The sequence below is a fragment of the Prionailurus viverrinus genome, chromosome B2 (genome assembly GCF_022837055.1).
Source record: "Prionailurus viverrinus isolate Anna chromosome B2, UM_Priviv_1.0, whole genome shotgun sequence".
Taxonomy (NCBI): domain Eukaryota; kingdom Metazoa; phylum Chordata; class Mammalia; order Carnivora; family Felidae; genus Prionailurus; species Prionailurus viverrinus.
This window is the reverse complement of record NC_062565.1, coordinates 13,432,479-13,457,775: the sequence shown is the minus strand read 5'-3', so window position 1 is coordinate 13,457,775 and position 25,297 is coordinate 13,432,479. Positions and strand designations below refer to the sequence as shown.

The window sequence follows — 25,297 nt, the reverse complement described above, 5'->3', positions numbered from 1 at the left end:
TAAAGCTTGGCTTTCTGTGTCTTGACTTCAAAACCACCCCTTGGATAAACAGAAGTCACTTTGGAACCCTCTGTAAAGATAGGATTCCAGAAACTAAGAATTTGTAGGAGACCTTTTAAAAAACTTTTCCTAATAGCTGTTTCTTTCGAAGGAGAACATGTAACATCCTTAACTGGGAAGGAGACCTCCAAGGTGGGGGGGTGGGGGGCAGGAGAAGTGTGAACATGGGCATATTTGTGGTCTTTATTAGAGCTTATAATTGGGGGGGGGGGATCAAAAGATGGGCACAGGCACGTTCATTTTATTCACCTAGAGGTAGGGATTTGGATTTTTAATGCTGCTGTTGAACCACCAGGTTGACTCTCTCCATACTGTCCTGTCCTCACATGACAAGGGGCCTTTCTGGCAACAACTGCCGATTTGTAGGGAGGAGCTGAAGTTGGAAGTGCAGACACAGAACTCCCCACACACCTGTTTTTGTTTTGTTTTGTTTTGTTTTGTTTTGTTTCCCCCTTAAGGAGAAGAAGTTTGGACTCCTTCAAAATCTTTTTTAATGTTTATTTTTGAGAGGAGAGAGCACACGCATGCGTGTGCACAGTCGGGGGGAGGGTGTGAGAGAGAGACAGAGAGACAGAGAATGAATCCACAGGTTCCAGGCTCGAGCTGTCAGCACAGAGCCCCACCCGGGGCTCAAACTCCCAAACCCCCACCCGTGAGATCATGACCCGAGCCGAAACCAAGAGTCAGATCCTTAACTGACTGAGGCACCCAGGCACTCCTGGACTCCATCAACATCTTAGATTCCGGATGTTTTGTTTGTGGAATGAAACTCCAAGTCCTCCAGGGCCCAAGTCCTGCGAATTCATTGTTCACAGCATAAGATAAAAATGCCTTGTGACTCAAAATGAAAAATCCAAGCACATGGTCCCATGAATGGCAGTTTATTTACACAGCTCTATTGAAAACACTGTCATGTGTCACAGTCGAATGGTTGTCTTCATCAACAGAGGGCCGGCGAGGGGGGTGTGGGGGGACACTTCTCCTTTCTGCTTTGGCCCCCAAGCGTTCACATCTAGCTATTCTAAGGATGGGCCCCACTTCAACAGGAAAGACCGTCTTGTTGTTTTCCTTCTGAAGAAAGTGGCTTAGGGGCTCCTGGGTGGCTCAGTGTGTTGAGCCTCCGACTTCGCCTTGGGTCATGATCTCGCAGTTCGTGAGTTCGAGCCCGGGGTCAGGCTCTGTGCTGACAGCTCGGACCCTGGAGCCTGTCTTCAGATTCTAGGTCTCTGTCTCTGCCCCTCCCCTCCTTGTGCGCCCTCTCTCTCTCTCTCTCTCTCTCTCTCTCTCTCTGCCCCTGCCTCGCTCGCTCACGTTCTCTTTCTCTTGATCTGAAAATAAACTTCACCAAAAAAAAAAAAAAAAAAAAAAAGGAGGGGAGGGCTTGAGGGGCCCCTGGGTGGCTCAGTGTGTTAAGTATCCAACTTCAGCTCAAGTCATGATCTTGGAGTTCATGAGTTCGAGCCCCGCATCGGGCTCTGTGCTGACAGCTCAGAGCCTGGAGCCTGTTTCGGATTCTGTGTCTGTCTGTCTCTCTCACTCTCTCTCTCTCAAAAATATTAAAAAAAAAAAAAAAAAAAAAAAAAAAAGAAGGGCTTGATGTCTTTCTCTGTGGCTGTGGTGTAGTCGCTGTAAGCCCTGAGTGTGATGCACATGGGACATTTCTTGATAGAGCTCCTACTGGTTGATACTTAATGGAGTCTGGAATGTAGGCGGTTTTGTGAGTAATAACATGGAATTCAAGTTGCTCTTCTTTCCTGTCACTTTGTGCATGGGGCCCCTTGCCCCCCCATTTCTGTCAGCCTGCCTCCTCTGTCAGCTCTGTCCCAGATCCTGTCATCCTCATCACATCTTGGGCTGTTTTAGGAGGAAGGGCCTAGGATGGGGTGGGAGGTGGTATGTAGTTATGGGGGTGGTGGTTCTCTCTGCTGGTCTCCGTTCTTAAGAAGCCCAGCGTTGAGAGGTCCTGAGGGCTGAAGGGCAGAAATCTGCTGTGGTCCTTTTCTCGTCTCTCCAAGGGCGTCAGTCTGGAAGATCTCCCTCTTCCTTATTTACTTCTGTGCTGGATGATTGCCATCAGTAAACAAAACATGTTGTAGTTTCGCTCCTAATAAAATAATCCCTCCGTCGATCTTGTTATCTCCCCCCTGCTATTCATCTCTTTATTGCAGGGTTCCTGGTAGAAAATGTCGAAGCAGTCTGTCTCCCTCTACTATTTATATTCTTGTGAATAGCCTTTCCCCTTTCGTACTCCTTTGAACCCTTAGAATGAGGCCACGACTAAGGCTTAATAATGACCTCAGTTGCCAAGTCCGTTGACCAAGTTTCTGGTCAGCGCCTTGTTTACCCTCATGGCAGCATTTGACATGATTGAACCTGTCCTAAACTCCACTTGCCTACTTGCCTTCTCCACTTTGATTTCTTGGGAAGGCCTTATGAACATGAGGGGTCCCTAAGCCAACTCTGTCTCCACCACCTGTCCTCTGCTCTGCCTGTCTTCCCCTGGTCCGTAAACGCCAGTTCCATTCTTCTGGTTACTTTGGCCTAAACCTTGGAATTAGCTGTATTTCTCTGGTTTTCCCACACTTTGCATTCTGTCCCTTAGCAAAACCTGTTCCAAAACTGCATTTGTACTACTGCCCCCTAGTCTGTAACCTCCAGCTTGGGCTGGGATCCCTATGCCCCCTCAGCCTCTGCCTTTTTACCCCACCAGGAGGTGGCCAGAACAGTCATTTGTAAATGCAGATTACCGATGCTCTGTTCCTGCAGCGGCTCCCTGCCTCTTAGCATGATAAGCTGATGGGGGCCACAGTATCTGTCAGGTCTCCTTACCCCTGCCCCCCCTAATTTGGCCTCCTCGCCGTTCAAACCCACCAGAATTCTTGTGCTTTCTGCTCCTTCTAGTTCCCTTTAGATAACTGTGTGCTTGATCCCTGCCTGAATTTCAAGTTCCTGCTCAAACCTGGAGGTTTGAACCGGAGCATCCTTCTTGAATATCTTCTTGAAACTTTGTTGGATACCCTTTTGCTTTTTTGCCTCGTAATATTTCTCTGCATAGAATTTCTGTCTGCGGGACATTGTATTCTTGTTGTTTGCTAGTGGTAAGTGCTCTCCCCACGACAGACAGTCCACGAGACAAAAGCTCCGTCACCATTCACTGCTGCTGTCTGCACGCCTGGGTTCTGTGTGGATCCGTGTGCAGACAGCTCTCTGCCCGCTGGCCACTCCCACTCCCCCTCCAGCACCCTCTGCCGTGCTCTGGATATGCTCCTGTCTGTTTAGGGCTTGAGTGTCCCACATGTGACTCTGGGTTTTATTCTGGAAATGTACACACCTACTCCCTGGATCACAGCCCACGCTGGTTTCCCTGTCCCCAAAATGCATATTCATAATTGTGATACCCTTGTCTTATCGTAAAGATTCCTGGAATTGGATCACCCTTGTACCCTTTCTTTTTATTTTTTTTTTATTTTTTTTTTTTAAAAATTTTTTTTTTCAACGTTTATTTATTTTTGGGACAGAGAGAGACAGAGCATGAACGGGGGAGGGGCAGAGAGAGAGGGAGACACAGAATCGGAAACAGGCTCCAGGCTCTGAGCCATCAGCCCAGAGCCCGACGCGGGGCTCAAACTCACGGACCGCGAGATCGTGACCTGGCTGAAGTCGGAGGCTTAACCGACTGCGCCACCCAGGCGCCCCCCTTGTACCCTTTCTTAACCACATTTGTGGAATGCCTATTCAGGTATGAGCTATGTTGCTTGGAAGTTTAAATTAAAATTGGGCTTTTCTTTGTTTGTTTTGAGAGGCTGAGAGATCAGGGGAGGGGCAGAGAGAGAAGGGGAGGGAGAGAATCCCAAGCTGGCTCTGCACTGTCCGTACAGAGCCTGATGCGGGGCTCAAACCCCTGAGCCATGAGACCGTGAGCCAAAGTCAGACGTCCAACCAATTGAGCCACACAGGTGCCCCTAAAATGAGGCTTTTAGGAAATAAGTTACTGCTTCTAATCTCATGACTTTATTGCAACCTATTACTGTCCGGTTCTGTGGGTTTGTGTAGAGGGTCTCCAGTGTTCCACAGCTTGTACAAGACTGCATAGCGAATCAGGACTTGACCCCAGAACTGGACTCCAGTCTTGCATACCGCCCCCCCCCCCACTTTATTTTTTGAGGAAAAGTATATGCCATGTGAAATCACACGTCTTACTCGTACAGTTCGATGTATTTATTTAAAAAACAATTTTTTTTTTTACATTTATTTATTTTTGAGAAACAGAGTGAGACCAAGTGTGAGTGGGGGAGGGGCAGAGAGAGAGGGAGACACAGAATCCGAAGCAGGCTCCTGGCTCCGAGCTGTCAGCACAGAGCCCGACATGGGGCTCCAACTCAAGGACCGTGAGATCATGACCTGAGCCGAAGTCGGATGCTCAACCGACTGAGCCACCCAGGCGCCCCCAGTTCGATGTATTTTTTTTTTTTTTTTAATTTTTTTTTCAACGTTTATTTATTTTTGGGACAGAGAGAGACAGAGCATGAGCGGGGGAGGGGCAGAGAGAGAGGGAGACACAGAATCGGAAACAGGCTCCAGGCTCTGAGCCATCAGCCCAGAGCCCGACGCGGGGCTCGAACTCACGGACCGCGAGATCGTGACCTGGCTGAAGTCGGAGGCTTAACCGACTGCGCCACCCAGGCGCCCCCCTTGTACCCTTTCTTAACCACATTTGTGGAATGCCTATTCAGGTATGAGCTATGTTGCTTGGAAGTTTAAATTAAAATTGGGCTTTTCTTTGTTTGTTTTGAGAGGCTGAGAGATCAGGGGAGGGGCAGAGAGAGAAGGGGAGGGAGAGAATCCCAAGCTGGCTCTGCACTGTCCGTACAGAGCCTGATGCGGGGCTCAAACCCCTGAGCCATGAGACCGTGAGCCAAAGTCAGACGTCCAACCAATTGAGCCACACAGGTGCCCCTAAAATGAGGCTTTTAGGAAATAAGTTACTGCTTCTAATCTCATGACTTTATTGCAACCTATTACTGTCCGGTTCTGTGGGTTTGTGTAGAGGGTCTCCAGTGTTCCACAGCTTGTACAAGACTGCATAGCGAATCAGGACTTGACCCCAGAACTGGACTCCAGTCTTGCATACCGCCCCCCCCCCCACTTTATTTTTTGAGGAAAAGTATATGCCATGTGAAATCACACGTCTTACTCGTACAGTTCGATGTATTTATTTAAAAAACAATTTTTTTTTTTACATTTATTTATTTTTGAGAAACAGAGTGAGACCAAGTGTGAGTGGGGGAGGGGCAGAGAGAGAGGGAGACACAGAATCCGAAGCAGGCTCCTGGCTCCGAGCTGTCAGCACAGAGCCCGACATGGGGCTCCAACTCAAGGACCGTGAGATCATGACCTGAGCCGAAGTCGGATGCTCAACCGACTGAGCCACCCAGGCGCCCCCAGTTCGATGTATTTTTTTTTTTTTTTTAATTTTTTTTTCAACGTTTATTTATTTTTGGGACAGAGAGAGACAGAGCATGAGCGGGGGAGGGGCAGAGAGAGAGGGAGACACAGAATCGGAAACAGGCTCCAGGCTCTGAGCCATCAGCCCAGAGCCCGACGCGGGGCTCGAACTCACGGACCGCGAGATCGTGACCTGGCTGAAGTCGGACGCTTAACCGACTGCGCCACCCAGGCGCCCCCCAGTTCGATGTATTTAAAAAAGCTCATATACCCACGTGACCAGTGCTCCAGTGTAGACCCAGGGCTTTCCCACCAGGCCAGAAATGTTGCTCCCTCCCTTTCCATTTCATTTGACTTCTTCTAAAGTATGCGTTCATTTGAGGTTTGTCACCACGGCTGTCTTGAATTTTTTTTTTTTTCACGAGCTTTTATGATGATATGTGGGTTTATGGTGTTTCCCCAGAATGTAGCAGATGCCTGAGAGTGTCTGTGGAGACTTGAAGGGTCCCCAAAGCCAGTGGCTCACGTGTGTCCAGTATGCAACTCTTAGAAGCCCTGGCTTGGGGGCACGGATAAGAGCCCTACAACTGGACATGGTCACAAATGATCTTCACTGGCTCGTGGTGGCATTCGTGGGCCAGATTTTTTTAAAAATTTATTTAAATGTTTTTATTTCTTGGAGTGAGAGACTGGGCACAAACAGAGAAGGAGCAGAGAGAGAGAGAGGGGAGCAGAGGATCTGGAGCCGGTTCTGTGCTGAGAGCAGAGAGCCCGAGGTGGGGCTCAGACTCCTAAACCGCGAGATCATGACCTGAGCTGAAGTTGGACAGTTAACTGACTGAGCCCCCCAGGTGCCCCAGACAGATTCTCTGTCTTCAACGGGCATTAAAGTTTTGGTTCCCAGCTGTGTGCAAGTCCAGACCACACTGGCCTTTTGAACAGCTCTTCTGCTTCTCCCGTTCGGTGTCCCCTCTTTCCGGTAGTGCCATTCTACGAGTGTTAAGAGATCTTGGCCTTGGTGATAGAATTCAAGAAATTCTGGAATAGGGGTTCCAGACCTGGCTCTCCTCCAAAGGCAAGCTAAGGAGGCATCCATAGGGCCATACCCCTTCCCTGCCAAATACGTGTGTTTTCGGTCAGAGGGATTCTTGTCCACGGCCCGTGCGTTGTCCCATGGCCTTGAGGGTGCAGAAACATAGGGCGATGGCACGGGAGGATTGCTCACTTGTGTTCATTTTCCTGTGGCTGTGGCAGAAGTCTGTATTAGTCAGCTCGGGCTGCCGTGACAATGTACTGTAGACTGGGTGGGGTGGTTGAAACAACGCAAGTGTGTTTCTCGTTGTTCTGGACGCTGGAGGCTGGATGTCCGGATCCAGGGTACTGGCCACGTCCTCACCAGGCTGACGGTGCGGGGGGAGAGTGTACGGGTGTCTCTTCCTCCTCCTAGGAGGACACTAGCCCCGTCAGATCAGTGCCTCCCCGAATCGTGACCTCCTTTACTTTTCTCGCCTTCTCACAAGCTCTGCCCAAACACAGTCACATTGGGTGCTAAGTCTTCAACCTAGGAGTTGGGGGAGTGGGGTGAGGTGGCAAACAGCACCAATGCTAGTACGTGGGTAGAACGTTGAGGTGGTGACAATTTCATTGCGTTTTAATTTTAGATGCAGTTAATTTCCATTTCAATCTGCAACATGTTTCCTTTTGTGTTGAGGTACTAGGATATCCTGCTATGTCAGGAACCCCTAAGAACTGGTTTGAGCTTGGAGAAGTTCTTGTTCCTCCCAGTTGGATGCAATTAATCTTCGGTTTTTATTTTTTTATTAAAAAAAATTTTTTTTTAATGTGTATTTTGGTGGTGGGGCGGGGGAGCGGAGAGCACATGCTAGTGGGGGAGGAGCAGAGAGAGAGGGAGACAGAATCTGAAGCAGGCTCCAGGCTCAAAGCCCATCAAGATGGCCCTGCATGGATGTCTCGGTGTCAGTTTGGGAGGAATCATGACATTATTTGAGGTTGAAGAATCTTCTTTGTCATACATGAATTTATTTCATGTGTATGTATACGTTTTAAAGTTTATGTATTTTGAGAGAGAGCGGGGAAGGGGCAGAGAGGGAGAGAGCGGGCTCAGTGCTGTCCGTGCAGAGCCCAGTAGGGGTCTCACATTCATGACCTGAACCGAAATCCAGAGTCGGATGCTTAACTGAGCCACCCAGGCGCCCCTCGTTTGTACTTTATGCACGGATTCAGTTTCTTTTTCCATGCCGTAAGTGTAATTTACGGCAATACGTACCAACCAGTTTTCCTTATCAACATGTACAGAAAGGGAGGTGCCTGTGGGGTCCCCAGATAGCGCTCCCCTCGGCCAGAGGCCACTTATCCAGGCATGGAGTTTATCTGTCTACGCTCTTGTAAACGGTCCTGTGTATCACCTCCTCGTGCCCGTAGATCTAGGCCTCCTGTGTCGTCTCCGTCTGTGCTGGTTCCTGATTCAAGTTCTGTGATTCAAGTTCTGTGATGGGGGCTTTGATTCCTGTCGGATCTACCACGATGCACTAGTGCGATTTAGTTTTGCTTGGGACTTTCTCAGATCCCATTTCCCCCCACATTTAGAGGACCTTTTACCTAGTTTTTGGAAAAAAAACGCGTTCCCATTTGAGCTACGTTAAATGTTCAGGGTCCTGTATGGAGTATCTTTAAACCCAGAAGGGTGATAACTGGGCATGCTTTGGGGGAAATTAGCCTGCACCCCATAAATCCCTTAATTTACAACCTGTTACTCAATCTCACCTGCCAAATCACCTGTATCCTTCTAGCTTTCTCTGTAGGCTTTAGGGTGCTTCTGCAGAGTCCCGAAATTCGCTTCCTCATGATTTTCTTTCTAAAAGATCATAAAACAGTGTAGGTCTCTCCTACGAGGAGGTCTGGGGCCCAGGAGGGAAACATGAGCTATTTTATAACCTTAGACCTGCGTGTTAAGGAGCAGAGTCACCAATGTGTCAGCCATGCTGCCCCTGTGTTCTGCCCCCTGTTCTTTCTGGAGCTTCAGAGCTTCTGGGGCCCCGTTCCTCCTCTCTACCATTTGCTGACCTTTCACTAGTGTCGTGGGCTCGTTCCTGCTTTGGATCTAACGGTTTCAGCTCTTTCCGCACATCAGGCCTTTTCCTGGGGGCCCGCCCGCCCCGCCAGTGTCTTTCGGGTCACTCCTGCAACTGGGTCCGTGTTTCCCTTTGGCAGGTGGGTGGGTATCCTGATCATGCGTGGCACCTGGTCTTAGTGGGTGACCGGGAAAGACATCTGTGCCTGGGAGTCCCCTGCCAGCTTCTGGTGCTGCCCCACGTGGTTGAGCCTTCCTTCCAGTTTTCCATGGCTCTGAACGATTTTTGTTGCCTTCTGATGCACGAAGGCAGCTCAAGGTCTCACTTTGGAAACCTTCACCTCTCTTAATTCCGATCCCTTCCTTCTGACGGGATTGGGGGATTCAGGAAGGACTCTGACTCTCTGCCTTTCTGAAACCGTGCGCTTCCCCTTCCGGAGTGATGGTATAGGAGGTCAGCGAATCCTCTGCAGACCTAAGTAGGGCAGGTGCCACAGCAGTGGAAACCACACACGTGTATTGTTTGGGCACGAGGGAAGGCTTGGTGATCTCTAGAGGGATCTGCACCGCAAACTGCTTATCCTGTACCGGAGTGGCTTTACCCTGTCCTCACTCAGCAGTTACCCAACTTCAGACCAGTGTTATTTGAAAAGGGCCTTTCCAGTTTACTCAGTTGGAAAGTGTTACAGAGTTTTAAAGGGTGAGTTGGAAGGCTCTCAGCTGGCACTTTCTGAATCCCTCGGAGGAAAATATTGGCAAACTCTCCACTCTCTGCCTGAACTCTTCTTATAAATCGAGAAGCCAAGAGTTACGAAGCCGTCACAAAGGGCCAGGTTGAACTGTGTGGGGGGGAGACCTCCGTGTTAAGACAATGGACTGTTTTCTGATCACAGTGACCCTCCTCCCACCATCTTGATGTTAATCTTACTGCCACTGAAAATAGAAGTATGCGGTGAATGTAATTTGCAAGGTATTCCAACCCTCCCCCCCCCCCTTTTTTTTCTTGGAGAGCCTTTTCTCTCCGAGGTAGAAGCACATAGCTTTTAATTTTTTACCCCTCATTTACAATTTAAATAAGAAAAGTGCTGGGCTGCTTCATTCAACAGGTGTAACACCCCAGTGAGGGAAAGTTGCCCTTTTTTTCATTATTTGGCTTTATTTTTTTTCTGTGGTTTCAGGGGGCAAGGTGCTGAGATCAGAAGCAGGAGTTTGCTGTTGATTTATTACCCTGTTTGTTACCATCTGTCTGCCTCGCACTTCAATCTGTTGATGGAAAGCCCGATGTGCTTGTGTCATGGGGCCTGAGAAATTTCCGTCTTCCTGAGTTGTCTGACTACAGAAACCTGTACAGTCGCTTCCACCCAGGGCCCCAGAGAAGTCTGGGGCCAGGAGAATAACCCAGGGGAGCGTGTTGGCGTGCTTTCTCGGTCCATCCTTCTATGCCCCTGCCTCTGCCTACTCTGGCCAGGCAGTGATGCCTTTTCTAGCACCGTCCACATTCTGCAGCCCATTCTCTGTTGCTCTTACCCTCCTGGGGTCGCTCTTTATGGAAGAATTCCAAGGGAATAGGTTAAGATTGCCATCAAGTGGCTGCTCTTGGTAGTGGATGGGGAGGATACTGGCCTTCCGGCTGGCCGACTCCTCAGACCTTCTCCTCCAATTTCTTAGCCCCTTTGTGAAGAATTACCGAGCTCCAGAGTGCTCTCAGTCTGAGGAATTGACTGGTGGGGGGCGGGGGCGGGCACAGAGAGCTCGGGGCATCTATATGTGGCATCCTCAAGGAAGCTCTCTTCTGTAAAACAAAACCCGCACCTGTGGTCTGAGCTCAGGGCCCTGGGGCTGTGGACACTGAGGGATCTAGAGGCTTCCTGGGGGAAACTGCGGGGCATTCAGCCTCCTGCCAGGTCTGGGCCCCCGTAGACCACTGCCCTCCACCTCCACTTGGGGACATTGGCAGGGAGGCTCATGCTGTCCTCCCTGAAAGGGTGACCTCACGGCCCCACCAAGAGTGAAGAGAACTAACACACACGAGGTGGCCGTTCTGTTTGGCTCTTGTTCCCCAGCTCTGTAAATGGAGTAGTAATTTCTTTCTCAGAGGCAATATTCTTAGGATTAATGAGATGATTTATTTAAAGTCCTTAGTATCTGGCAGAAAGTGAGCATTCAGAGGGTAATTGTGATCGAGGTTCTAGATACACATTACCTAACTACTTCCCATAAAAGCTGTAGCTGTGTCATAAAAGATCACACTTCAGGGACTGTATTAAAATCTGTTTGCCCCATTCCCTGGGTCTGGACGCCATCATCCTACAATTAGACCTCACCCTAGGCATTGGAGAGCAGAAACTCTGACCGAGCTAGAAGGAAGCGAACCCTAGTTTTCCCCAGTAGGGCATTCCTTAGTGGTGTCGGGAAAACCTGCCCCAATAGCAGTAGCAGGGGTTGGTGTCTTGGGGTGGGGGTGGGGGGGTGACCCGAGCAGTGCACAGCAGTCTCCATTCTGTCCTCTCTGAGGTTTCTGAGCTGGTATGGAAGAAGAGGGACCTGTGCCAGCTGGGCTGGAGGAGAGAGGCTTGGAGGGAGGCAGAAGGGGAAAGTGGCTACGTGAGGCCATCAACCTGGCCGTGCAACTTGAAGGGAGGGTCAAGGAAGGAAAATTCTAGGGCTTCTATATTTGCAGCAGCTTTTTAGAAGTCATAGAGGCTATGTTATGTAACCATTCACATCACCATCTGTCAAATCATTCGACCACAATTCCTGGATTGTAGCCACTTAAAGCAATATCGGATGTGTCAAAAAATTTGATACGTTGTAATGAGCACTGATGTCATTATAGGTCTATTTGTACAGGTAACCGGGTACCACCATGAACAATCCTCCCTTCGTGGGTTTCTTATGTCAGATACGACACTTGAGACCTCCCTTTGTCCTGTTTGGTTTTGTTTCCATGATGAGTGATAGCCTGATGCTTATAATGAAGCCTGTTTGTGGTGGCGTTCCTTCTTGTTTTTAAATGTTTAGTTTAGAGAGTGGGAGGGAGGGAGGGAGGGAGAGAGAGAGAGAGAACACGAGTGGGGGAGGGGCGAGAGAGGGGAACAGAGAACCCGAAGTGGGCTCAGTGCCGACACCAGTGAGCTCTATGTGGGGCTGGAACTCATGAACCATCAGATCATGACCTGAGCAGAAAGGGGATACTTAACCGACTGAGCCACTCAGGTGCCCCTCTTTTTTTTTTTTTTTTTGGCGTGTGGTTGTTGTTGTTTATTTATTTTGACAGAGTTGAGTGAGTGGGGGAGGGCTGGAAAGGGAGGGAGAGAGAATCCCAAGCAGGCTCCTTGCTATCAGCATGGAGCCCTATGCAGGGCTTTGTCTCCCGAGCCCAGAGATCATGACCTGAGCCGAAATGAAGGGTTAGCTGCTTAACGCACTGAGCCACCCTGGTGTTCCATGGTGTTCTTTTTAATTGCCACATCCTTCTCTAGGAAACATTGGGATGCTTTTGCAGAATTTGGGGGAGAGTGGAAAGCTCTAGAAGACCGGCATCCTCTGTGGCCACCATGTTTTCTTTGTGGTATATGAAGCTTTTCCCCATCCCTCAACCCCCACCTGCATACAGGAATGAATGCAGGCTGGGGCTTTCTTTCTGGGGATCCCTTGTGTATGTAGGAACCGAGGCAGTGAGCCCAGAATCCACTGTTTGTGGGGTTTTTTTTTTTTTTTACACTTTTCTTTGTACCTATAGCTTTGAGGGTAGCAAAATGTGAGTCTAACTCAGAACGATTTCATGTGGCACTTTGTTCGTGAGTATTAAGTGGTGATTGCTGGCCTTTTACTTTCAAGCTACATCAGGATTGCCTAAAATCCTTGATGATTTAAAAATCATCTTTTGGGGTAATTGCTTTTGCTAAGGGTTTCTCTGCAGTTTTTAGTATACTGAATAAGCTCGTGGCTTCTTATGACTGGGTCTAACCTGTGGTTTTCCCTCCTTCCCTCATCTGAAAGCTAGACTGATGACACCAGGGGGCCATCTGCTGCAGGATTGAAGGGGGTTTGTTTCCTTGCTGCTCTGTTTGCTCCCCTGTCCTTTTTCACCCTGCTGCCTGGAAAGAAGTGCCCGTCTGTCTGACTTGCCCTGTTTATTGGTCTGAGCTCTAGCAGAGGACAGCATAGAGATCCAGGGACTGTTGCCATCTGTAGACTTGATGAAAGGGTCTTGAGACTACATTCATGAAGAATCTGTAGGTGAGCACTGCCCTGTAGAAGTTTCCACAATGATGGGGATGCTCAGGGTCGGCTTCATTGTGTACGGTAGCCACTTAGGAGGCCATGAGTCCTTTATACTTAGCTGGTCCGATTAGTTTTAGTTCATTAAAAAAAGTATGGGGGCACCTGGGTGGCTCAGTCATTTGAGCATCTGACTTCAGCTCGGGTTATGATCTCACAGTTGATGAGTCTGAGCTTCACAGCTGGCTCTGTGCTGACATCCCAGAGCCTGGAGCCTGCTTTGGATTCTGTGTCTCCCTCACTCTCTGCCCCCCCCTCTGTCCCCCCCCCCCCCCAAGCTGTCTGTCTCAAAAATAAACATAAAAAAAAAAGTCTTATGTGACCTCAGGCTACTGTATTAACATGTATAGCTATAGAGACAGGATGAACGTAGTGGTTGCTTCCCTTTTGTCTTCAAGCTCTGTCTTGTTGTTGTTTGGCAGCAGGTTTTTTAGATAGCCAGTGTAGTTCAACTTAGAAACCTTCTTCTAGCTGTCTTCATGGTATGTTGTATATGCAGGCAATGCTGACAGAGTGAAAACATGTTCCTATTCTATTCACCTGCCTTTTAGTGTTTTGAGCCTTTTGAGGATCCTTTTGCCCGTGGTATTAATGTCATGGTATTCCTATTATCCCTGACTTCAATATGGCAACGTACTCCTGGCTTCAAAGTTGTCACTGTCTGCTGTTCTTCACTTTGTCTTTGTTTGTTAGCTCCACAGGAGTCCATGTTTCATAGAACTGCTTTCGTCACTGCTTCTTTTGTGGCTGGTATTACTTCCATCCGGCAACACACCATTTTCCCTGTGATATCATTTAAATAATCATTAATGTCTTTTTTCCGCCAACATGTTGTTAAAGTAATTCATTTTTTTATTTCGTTTGAGAGCATACGTGAACCAGGGCGGGGCAGGGAGAGAGGGAGAGAGGGAATCCCAAGCAGGCTCTGGGCTCTGAGCTGTCAGCACAGAGCCCGGTGTGGAGCTTCAACTCCTGAACTGTGAGTTCATGGCCTGGGCTGAAGTCAGACACTTAACCAACTGAGCCTCCCAGATGCCCCTTGAAGTAATTTATTGTAGAAAACGTAGAAATTTCAGAAAACTGTAAAGATTGCCACTGGAGAGGATACTACTTCTTATAACTAGTTTATTTCCTCTAATCTCCTTTCTCTATACTTGTATTTCTTTTGAATCCCATTTAATATTTCATGCAGTGGAATCGCTGCAACTTAAAAGCCTTAGGAGTCTTTCCTTATGTTACTAAGTTTTGGAAAATGTGGTTTTTTTTTTTTTTTTAAACATGTAATATCTTGAAAAAAATATGTTCTTTATTCAGTATTAGTTGCCTGGATGGCACACGAAACATTTAAGGAAAATACCGCTAAGAATACACACAGATTTTTTAAGTGATTGATGTAGTTTCACTTTGTGGAAAAGGTGGGAGGATTATAGTTAACTGTGGCTTTTATTTGAACACAGTAGTAACAAAATGAGTTCGTGTAAGTTAGCAGGGTATAAAAGGTCATTCTTTGAGGAAGACCTGAACAGTTTTGCAGACGGGAAGAAATCATTGGCTCTAAAACGAAGAACTTTAACATTGAAACTAATAAGGGATTAAATGTGTAGAAAACATATTGGGAAGGTTAGTGAGAGTTACATAGTGTTCATAAGATGTTTTCACTTGAAAATTTGAAAATTAGATCTTTTCTCCCAAGAGTTCCTAATTTTGATTAGTGACTGCTGAAAAATCAAGTATTCTAAATTACAAGATGTGTTCCCAGCCAAATATTTCTAAATAGAAAGACAATTCTTTGAGACCTTTTCTTCTGGAAGTTGTCAAAGGGAGCCTCTAAGGTTAAGAGTGCATTATCAGGCTCTGAAGGCTCTGAAATGGTCTGCAGGAGCAGCCTGTTCTTTGAGCAGTATTTATTGGGTCTCAGCAGTTTTCTGTAGGCACATGCTAGTTTGGAGGACTCTTAAGATGAGCAAGAATAAATCCTCTTGTTCGGAGAACAGGACAGTCGATGTTTGCTTGTCACTGTGGGTATTTGAAGTAGCCCTGAAGGCTGACTGGGGGTTGGAGGTGAGTGTGTGTGGGGGGAGCGGTGAGGAGCTTTCTAGGAAGACAGGGGAGGGAATATTCCAAAAGAGGGGGCTGCATGTATGGAGTCAGAGGCTTGAGAGATACACGCAGGTTCCAGCTGCCTCCACCCCTTCGTGCCGCACCGTGGGGTGCCATCAGGTTGCAAAACCAAGGCATTGTTAGTGTATTGCATGGCTTAGGAAGCTGATATAAAAGAATTTTCTCTTTTTTTGCGTTTTGTTTTTTAAAGACTGATTTATTTATTTTAAAATTTTTAATGTTTTTACTTATTTTTGAGACAGAGAGACAGGGCATGAACAGGGGAGGGGCAGAGAGGGTGGGAGACACAGAATCCAAAGCAGGCTCCAGGCTCTGAGCTGGTAGCACAGAGCCTGACGCGGGGCTCGAATCCAGCAGCCGCGAGATCGTGACCTGAGCCGAAGTCTGACGCTCAACCAACTGAGCCACCCAGGCTCCCCTAAAATTTTATTTTTAAGTAGTCTCTACACTCAGTGTGGGGCTCAAACTCAACCCCAAGATCAAGAGGCATGCACTTCACCGACTGATCCAGCTGGGGGCCTTTATTTTTTTTTAACTGGATGCAGATAGAATTTGAACCAGTGAAAAGGGGCAACAGAATTGTTAAACTATGTTGAAATCCTTGCACGTAAATCTTTGCTTCTCTCATTAATATCATAGTATTAGTTTTTAGAAGTGAGCTTGCTGAATTACAGACTTTAAAACAAATTGGCATCTGTGATCACGTTGCTCTCCAGAAATATTTTATCAATTTGTTCCCACCCTAGCAGCACATGGGAGAATAGGGGTTTTGTCAGAATCAGATTTGGGAAGGAGATGAACTCTTTAATTGTGACCTGAGTGAGCTGAGAAGGACCTGTCAGTCCTTCTCAAACCTAGTTTTCCATTATTCATTTCTTTCTAAGTAGGTCAAATGACCATATTGTAACTGTGGTTGAATTTTACTTGATACTTCTGCAGGTCATGTTCTCAAAATCTCAACATTCTAATCTTTTCTAACTTGTCATCATTTCTGTGTTTACCTTTTTACAAATCCGTTACTGGAGTCTTTTAAAAAATATATTGAGAGCCAAAGCATATTTTGTCTTGTCTTTTTATAACCAAATAATTAAAAATATAATTCATTAGCACCAACATTTTTTTTTTTACATTTTTTTTTAACGTTTGTTTATTTTTGAGACAGAGACAAAGCATGAACGGAGGAGGGTCAGAGAGAGGAAGACACAGAATCTGAAACAGGCTCCAGGCTCTGAGCTGTCAGCACAGAGCCCGACGCGGGGCTCAAACTCACAGACCATGAAATTGTGACCTGAGCCGAAGTCGGCTGCTTAACCGACTGAGCCACCCAGGCGCCCCCATTAGCACCAACATTTATTGAGTCATATAGGTAGCTCTTATGCAGTGCTTACTATGTACCGCTAACCCTTTTACGTAAATAATGAATGCCTTAATTTAACCAGTCACAGTTGTCCTCCTGTCCATTTAACAGAGGAATCTGAGGGCATTCTCTGATCCTCCCCTTAGGTTCACACACTTGATGAAGAGTAGGATTGGAACCAGGCAGCCTTGTCCAAATTGTGCTTGTGGGTGCTGTGAACCAAGAAGGTTCTTTAGTACTAGATGTTTACCAAATCAGTTTTCTTTATTTGTTAAATTTTTTTTTTTTTAATTTTTTTTTTTCAACGTTTATTTATTTTTGGGACAGAGAGAGACAGAGCATGAACGGGGGAGGGGCAGAGAGAGAGGGAGACACAGAATCGGAAACTGGCTCCAGGCTCCGAGCCATCAGCCCAGAGCCTGACGTGGGGCTTGAACTCCCGGACCGCGAGATCGTGACCTGGCTGAAGTCGGACGCTTAGCCGACTGCGCCACCCAGGCGCCCCATATTTATTAAATTTTTTTAATGCTTATTTTGAGAGAGAAAAAAGAGTGAGCAGGGGGAGGGGCAGATAGAGAAGAGAGCAGAGGATCAGTCTGAGCTGACAGCAGAGAGCCCGACGTCGGGCTCAAATCCACGAACTGTGAGATCATGATAGGAGCCAAAGGGACACTTAACCCACTGAGCCACCCAGTTGCCCATTTTGCTGCTGCTGTTGTTAAATAAGAAAAACCTGATGGAACATTGCCTTTTCTAGGAGCTTCTTAATTTGAACTTCCTGTTTTAATTGTGGTGCCATTTCATTGGTATTAGTGACTAAATCCATAGCAACCATTCGCTAGTTAATATACATGCAGTCACCCAGCCTCGATCTCCCTACTGTGTCTTATAATTATTGGTATTATTTTATAATTGTACAGTGTGGCCTTGAAGTCACGTTGGCTATAGGGCCAGCCACATGAATTATATAGTTGAACGCTGTTGGTTCTTCAGGAATTACCAAGCCCTCTTGGAAAGAGTCCAAGCCAGACTCTGTATGTACCTAATTCCTTTTGGTATAGTGCCAGTGTATTAACTTTTACTTAAATAGAATTCTAACAAGTAATGTTTATTATTATCATGTTGGCTGCTGTAAAGGGCCCACACTTAAATAATACTTTTGAAAGTCAAATATTAGCCCTGCGGATCACTTTTCTGCTTTGGCTTTTTATCACAGCATAGGTGATAACGATCAGTATTATGTAGTTCAGCCCAAACTACAGATGTGTCTTTATCAATACATGGCTAATGCAGTGTGATCATTAAAAAACCCTCTATTTCCTATGTAAAATTCTCAGACTCGACACCCTTGTACATCCTTCCCTCGTGCAGGGCAACCCACTTCACCCTATCCTTTCTCCGTGATGAGCGTGTTTTTGGATATTGGATTGTTAAGGTGTCACCTTTTGAATGCAGTAACTTCTGTAGGTGGCCGGAAATGGGAGAGCTTTTGGGAGTGGATCATGGATGATAAGTACTTGTTGACGTGCCCTAACTCTGTAAGGCCTGTCTTTCCTTCATGAGTTAGGTCCCAGCTCTCAACGTGAGCTGACTTCCTTGACTGGATACGTGAATAAAACAAGTCTTCATGCGTACGAAGCAGCTTCTTTAATTACTCAGCACAGCAGTATTAGACATCCACATTTGATGAAGATGTGCAAGTGAATTGCACTCTCACGTTTTATCCAAATCCTAGATTGGGGTTTGCTCCAGTCACTTATTTTCAAAATGCTAAGGTAGTCGGTGGGGCTGCTGGAGTTGACCCAAGTGCGAGGTAATGAAATGGTTGCACATGCAGGTAGGTCCTCTGTTCTGAAGCTCCCAGGAGCACAGCATGTCCTTGGATGTCCTGGCGTTTAGGTGATAATTAGGTGGATGGTGGCCATGTAGCTGGCTGGCCGCATAGCAGTTCTTAGGATGGGGCCCTTCTTGAAATTCTGATCTCTTGGGAAGTAGCAGTTGGAGTACTTTGTTGTCCCCAACCCTAAGTAATGTCTTTATATTTAAGCATTTAGAGATTACAATGATATGCAAGCAGAAATCGACCCCTGCTTTGGAAACCAGTTTCCATGAACTTGTAAATTTGACTTGCATATGCAAGGATATCCGATGGTTGTTACTTCTCCGTAAGTATCCCAGAGCAAGTCCAGTGTGTGCTTTCCAGGGGACAGGCAGAGGGATGTTTGCAGCGCGGATCATGATAGCAACCAACTGGCAATACTTAGATGTCCTTGGAGGAGATTATCAAAAGAAAGTGTGGAATATTCCTACGGGGGAGTGTGACGAACAACAGTGAAAATAGGCAAAGAATAAGCAAAATCATGGATAGGTGATCTCAGTAACCTCGTGTTCAGTTGGGGGTGGTGGTGGTGGTGAGAAACAAATCCCCTAAGACTTAACCCAGAGCGATCCCGTTTTCGTGAAGTTCGTAATCAAGCACAGTGAAATAATACAGCACAAATACACATACCTAAGAAGCAGAACTTAACAAAAATAATGAAGCATGGGGTAGGCGGAAGCATATAGGTAATGTTTTAGTAATTGGGTTTGGCTGTGGATTTACAGGTATTTTGGATACTAAACTAAAGCAGGGAGGCTGACGTTGATATTTTGGGAGTCTTCCTTTAAAACTTTGGACTTGCTCAGATCTGTGAATGTTGAAACTTTGCTGGTGGTGCCGTCAGTCATACGAAGAAAGAAACCGCCCTTGCAATCCTTGCCCGTCTCATCTGCTTTTCTACCTACTGTTGCTGGGAATTTCAGTATTGAACGTGGTATTTTTGTTCAGAAGCAGAATCCTGTTCTGTTTTATTACGTGTCCCCCAGAGGCTGCTGTAAGTCCATGTATCTGGTACTGTTGATGCATTTCCTCTTTGGTTAACCAGCGTTTTATCGAAACCGTCCAGAAGCTACTGGAGTGCATAGGCAAGAGTTTTTCAGCTCTTTTCCTGACCCAGCAGCAGAGCACAGGTCAGAAAAGTGGACACTTAGGGCTAACTAAGCATGCGTTTCAGGGAATATGGCGTGCACGATCCAATCCCGATGATGGTCTTGGAAGGAAAAGTAGTCTGGGCCAACACTGTTATTAGGTCTTACCTTCTTAAATTTTAAGTACCTAGTTACTTTCCAGACAATGGGAAGAGGAAGAAGCAATGAAGTCAGGGAGAGTAGAGATTTAAAAAAAAAAAAAAAAAAAAAAAAAGACACAGATGGCTATGTACACTCCCATGTGGGAGGCGTCAGAGCTGGTGGGGATGTTAAGGATGACCACTATCCATACATGACCCCCCAAAGCTGTGTCTCTGGCCAGTTATTTTGGGTCTTGTGGTTCCTGCTTTCTTTCTTACCTTTTCTCAGAAGTACCGGACCGTACTTCAGTTCTGTGTTGGGTGCTTTTGATTACTGAGGGCTCTAAAAGCCAAGTCTCAGTAGAAAGAAGAGGAAAAAAGCCAAATAGTCATCCCTTAAATATCCTTTATTTGACTATATGACTTATGCGGCAGTGGGATACATGACAAACAGTTGTTGAACATTCTGGGGCTATACTGCACCAGAGAGAACCAAATGAGGGTCTGCTCTGTGGGCTCTTACCGAGCAGGATAGGTTTGGAGAGGGATTTTCCATCCCTGTGACTTCTACAGGGAATTGTATCCTGAGGTTTTTCCAGTGGGCTAGCATGCCCCATCCCCAGATACCCCAGGATTCCTGGATGAACTTCTGTTGATACCTTATGAGGAACTAGTTCTGATCTTGGTTAAGAACCATACCTGCATAAGCCTCAGTTTGCTTATCTGCAAAGTGGGGGATTATGCTAGATTGTCTCTAAGGCCCAACTTGGAATACTGATTTTAAAGTCATGGATAGCAAGTGGAAATTAGGAAAGACCATCATCTACCTCCTGATAATTTTTGTTGGTTTGTTTAAAAGCGAGGGAGGTAGGTAAGCCTTGGTGATTTAGGAAACAGGAGATTGCCATCGTGGAAAGAATAATCACCAGATCTAGGCAATTGTCCGTGAGCAAAGCTAGTGTCTGCTTTCAGGGTTTTTGTGAGGTCTAAGTAATAAGCTAACGTGTGTAAAGCCCAGAAGGGGCTCTTTCAGTGGTTAAACAACAACTAACTGAAAGTAATAGGAAGGGGCATTCTCTTCCTGGCTCCCTTGGGTGAATCGGGGGTAAAACTAAACGGCATGTGGGTTCTTTGATGGCATGCCACCGTCTTTTTTTTTTTTGCCCCCTCCATTGGAAAGGCATAAAGACTAGTGTGGGATGGTGTTCAGAGCACGTGTTTCGGACATTATAATCGCCAGATGAAGTTCAAAAGCTTCAACAGAAGGGACTTTTAAAATCAAATAGCTTTATGACAAATGAAGGAAGATGCATGCTCCAGTTATCGGGGCCAGGGGAGCTGGCCAGCGTTGTTGGATTCTTGCCCCCCTCCTCCCCCCCCCCCCCCCCCCAGCTGCCAGGCCACAGGGCCTGTTTTGTGACAGATCCTCAAGAAACAATGAGGAGAAACAGCTTCTGTGTTATTAGATTAGATGAATTTACGTGCGTGGAGGAGGGCCCTCCGCGGGCTGGGGGTGGGGAGGGCAGCGGTGGTCATCACAGAAGTAATAAAGCACCCTCGTAGCCGGAATTGGAGGGAGGAGGGGAGGGCAGGCTGGAGGAGGAGCATGTGGAGGGAGATTTCTGCAGTCTGTCTGGATCGCTGCCCAGGTTTCCCAGCCAAAAAAACAAATAAAAATAAATAAAAGGCAAGTGCTGAATGACACAGATTAGGATATTAAAAAGGGATGCCATTGAAAATGTGCCACGGACCCCCTGCTGTCCACGGGGGTGCAGTGTGTGCATGGCGGGGGTGGTCTGACAGACTGGGCACAGAAGTGTGGACAATTACACTGACCGCCCCATCAAATGTGTCCCGTCTCTCCCACCCCCCCCACCCCCCCCCCAATGTCAGAAATTCTCAAATAAGGAATTGTCTGCATTGCAGATCGGGGAAATTGCCGGATGGAGAAAAGCTAGTCGCTCTTTTCCTTTTTTCCCCCCTCAATTTATCAGGAGGGGGAGAAAGCGCCCCAGACCCCTCCTCTTCGGCGTTGGGTTCCCTCCCCCGCACATAAATAACCTTCCCTCCCCGGCACCTCCCCTCCCCCCCGGCCCAGGGCTGTGCGGCCGTCCTATTGCCGCCCGGAATCTGCACTGCCGGAATCTGCACTGCCGCCTGCTTATTACGTACAGGGGTGGATTGTTGACAAGTGCTCTGGAGCCGCGCTCGCCGAGCTCGCCCTCCCTCCCCCCCTCCTCCCTCCCTCCCTCCCTCCCTCCCTCTGTCCTTCTTCCTCTCTGTCTCTCTGCAATGATCCGGCTCTGAGGAGGATGGCTGCTCCACGGGTCTGTCAGGTGCAGTTTTTGGTGGCTTATCTTGAGGAACCTGGGATAGAAGGTCTGTTCCTATAAATAAAATAAAAACCAAATAGCTCTAGGTTTGTTTCAGGCTGCTATGGCTTTTGTTGGAGAAATAGGCCTTTTGTGGTTTTTTTTCCCTGCTGGGGTCCTGATTAAATCCATTATGGATGGCAAGGTGCTAGACGTATATGTATAGGAGTATGTAAAAAGTGTTGCAATTGCTTAATATTAATATTCTTTTAGCTGTGATCTCCTCCCTGGGGGCAATGGTGGCTCCTGCAAAGGCACTGTGGAAATTTACAAGAGAGAATTAATGTCGTTCTTAAAGCATTCAGCTCTGTTGACCATTTTGGACAAATCTGCAGTTTTAGCCAGGCTTGTATGAATTTAGACGTTTCTCTGGGGACTGAACGCCATCCAGCTATGGCTGGTCCCTTTATTTTATTGCCAGTTTATGTGATCATTTCCCAGCATTTAAAAATAGATGTTTGATTAAAGTTAATTAGTTTTTCCTCACCATGGCTTTGGTTTCCTTCATCAGCAGCATGCATGGTGTTGTTTCCCTTAATACTTTGTTTCTCTGTCTCTTGTCTTCCTTCCTTGAAAGATGGAGGAAACTGAGGCATGTAAATAGATGCTGAGTGATTCTAGGTCAGCCCTTAAAGCTTTGAGCCCCGAGTGCTGTCGGTGTTTCTCCCATGTTTCGTGCATTAGTCTGTGTCTGCATTACTAGACATAAACACAGATGAATTTTAGGAACCATCAATTTTAGGTGCCTCAGATCTTTGCAGATTCTGTGGCCGTGTTCCTAGAGTTCTGCTCCCTGTGTTGCTTCCATTAGGTTTCAGTAGGAGAAAGAATGTTGGTCTGGGAGGGAGTAGGCCTCTCTGAACTTGCTTGCTGTCAGCAGTTTTAAAATTTCTATTTTTTTTTTTTTTTAATTTCGAGTAGCCCACTTAATCCTTTTTTTATTATGTTCATCTGAAAAGTAGGTGTGCAGTTTGATTTGTGAGTGAGGTAATGAGGTCACGGGGAAACTCCTGCCCCTCCCAATCTTGCTGGAGAACTTCTGTGGGGTTCATTTTTGTTGTGTTAGGGAGAAAAAGCAGCCGGAGAGGTCTTAGGGTTAAGGGTGTGGCTCTTATGTACAGATTGTGATGTCAAGACAAAGTATTTGGGAGTTGTGCCTGGTTATCGGCACAAACTAGTAACTTTATGGGATTTGTTGATTTGCATTGAAGCCAGCTTTGCGTAACTTTGTAGAGACTTGTTAATATTTGAGAGCCCGTTTTGTTTGGTAACCCACCTGTGGGGTAAATGCAGTTGGTGATCTTCAGCTTGAAAGATAAATACACCCGCGTATAGTAATTACTTAAAGGTAGAATATCCCTGGCTATCCAGGAACATACTGTATATGGATATGGATATCTCCGTTTTGAGAAGTGCAAGTTACAGGATTCAGGAAAAATCCGATTTTTTGGCATGTCCGGTTATCTGAACGTGAAACTTTGAACGTGTTGGTCTCATTAACCGATCGAAAAGAGTGTCTCTAAAAATGCCCTGTGTTTACCTCTCCTGTGTATTGACTCTTAAGTTCCATGCTCTGCAGTGATGCCATTGTTCTGTAGCGCTGTCTCCCCGCCGGCCTAAATCCAACATCCTCTCTAATCACTTTTCCTCCACATGTGGAAGGCGGTTTCCCACCTCCAGGTGTTCGGTCCTGGGTCGTTTGTATAGCAGAACCCTTTTACTCAGCTGATAGAAGCTGGAGTTGCGTGTCCTCGGGGATTCCAAGGATTCACGCTCTGGATGGACAGTTACACTAGGTCGCCTGGTGGGCATGTTTTGCCTGGTTTGCCCGCGTAAAATCAATAAGGTATCGGGCTGGGGCTTGGACCCAGAGGAGTTAAGGCCCGGGATGGAGGAGTATTTGATGACTGCATGCACAAGTGGGGAGTGCTTCTTTCTCATTGTGGAGAAACACGGATGTTTCTATTTCGGCAATTATTACTATTATTGAAGATCCTGTACCTGTTGTGACGTTCTAAAAACCGTGGCCTAAACAAGCAAGGGGGTTGTTCCAAAACGCACAGTACACCTTGCTCGCCATTGTCATCCTCGGGGTTCCAATAGCTGCCCAGGCTGGTCCAGAAATCTCTCCTAGAGACCACAGATCCTTCCCACCGAGTGATTTTTGTATCCAAGTCCGACCGTGGCTCTCTGGCGGTGGTTGTTGGAGCCTCTCCACGAGGGTTGTTTTCTTTCTTCTGGTGACTGCTGGGTCAGGACGTGGGAAGGAGAAGTCTTTTGTCTCCTGATGAGCTCTGGTGGTGCTCACTCGTTTGGGGTCTAGACCGCCAGAATAGGGCCTGTTTTTGTGCTAAGCAGCCATGCGCTCACCCTTCCTGTGTGTGCAGGTGCCCTGTCTGCTGGCCTGCTCCTTTGTGCCTCAAGGTGAGGGGTTGCCCTCTGGGCTCAAGGGTTCTGTCTCTCTTCCCCGCTCGACTGTCTGCAGTTTAGGCATCTGCTGAAATCTGAAATAGGAAGAAAGGATAGAAGCAGACATCTTCTTTGCCTATCCGGTGGCCCACCTTCTCCATGTTAATTGTTACTGTATCCGTTTTCTGTTTTTTGTTTTGTTTTTTGTTTTTTTTGTTTCTGTTTTTTTTGTGTTTTTTTTGCTAACCTCTTTTTCAAAATCTTGAGCCTGTAAAGGAGGTTCAGATCGTCCAGGAAGGTTTTGTAGGGCAAGAGTAGTGGTGGTAAAGGGCGCCTGTGGGATTTATCTGTCTATTTACTTGTTGGGTGTTAAAGAGACAACACAGGTTTTTGTTAGTTTATCTTGGGGCTCTCGTGAGGGGTCATTGGGGTTATTTTTGGATTGCATTTTCTTGGTTGGAATGGGAAATCTCCATAGCTGACAAAGGGGAGCCCTATCTGCCCAGGGGCCAGTCTCCTGAGGGAAGGGATGATTATTTTCCACAAGCCGAGGTGTTAAACCACTTTCATTTGTGCTTCGTTGACCATGAGTGTGGCAGTGACACCATGCCTCCCGACTGTCATTTGCTCTCACCCACCTCAGCGTTTTGATGTGGTGAGGATGTCCGTGGACCAGCCTGGGCTTGGCTTGGCACACCTCTGCGCTGCCCGCCCGGTTCCATGGAACCCTAACGTCCATCCAAACGCTTAGCTGCTGACCCAAGTGTATAGGGTTGGGTTTAAAGTCCGAATTCCTGTTGAATCTGCAAAGCTGGCCCAAGCCAGATTTTCCCTGGCACCCCAAAGCAAAAAGCAAACCAGTTTTTTTTTTTTTTTCTTTGACAATTTGGGTGAAAAACAGACTTTAGTTTTCACTAGTAATGACACTAGATTGTGCACTCTGAATATCTCAGGGAGGGTCCTACTTTGACAAGGGGATTCTTTTTCTAATTTTTCTCTCACCTCAAAGTGTGCCAGCCATCCCCATCCCCCAACACACACACACACACAC

General features: G+C 46.9%; 1 protein-coding gene across 8 annotated transcripts in view; it reads left to right on the top strand.

Moving 5' to 3' along the window:
* The window catches only part of JARID2 (jumonji and AT-rich interaction domain containing 2), a 277,307-nt gene that overhangs the window by 131,671 nt on the left and 120,339 nt on the right, over window positions 1–25,297 (top strand). The window contains exon 1 of one of the 8 annotated variants that reach the window (XM_047858114.1): window positions 21,719–21,844. The exons of the other annotated variants lie outside the window; for them this stretch is intronic. Coding sequence (XP_047714070.1) covers window positions 21,778–21,844 — 67 coding nt within the window. The 5' untranslated portion in view covers window positions 21,719–21,777. Of the gene's footprint in view, window positions 1–21,718; window positions 21,845–25,297 lie in introns of those variants that run through there. 8 annotated transcript variants of the gene reach the window in all.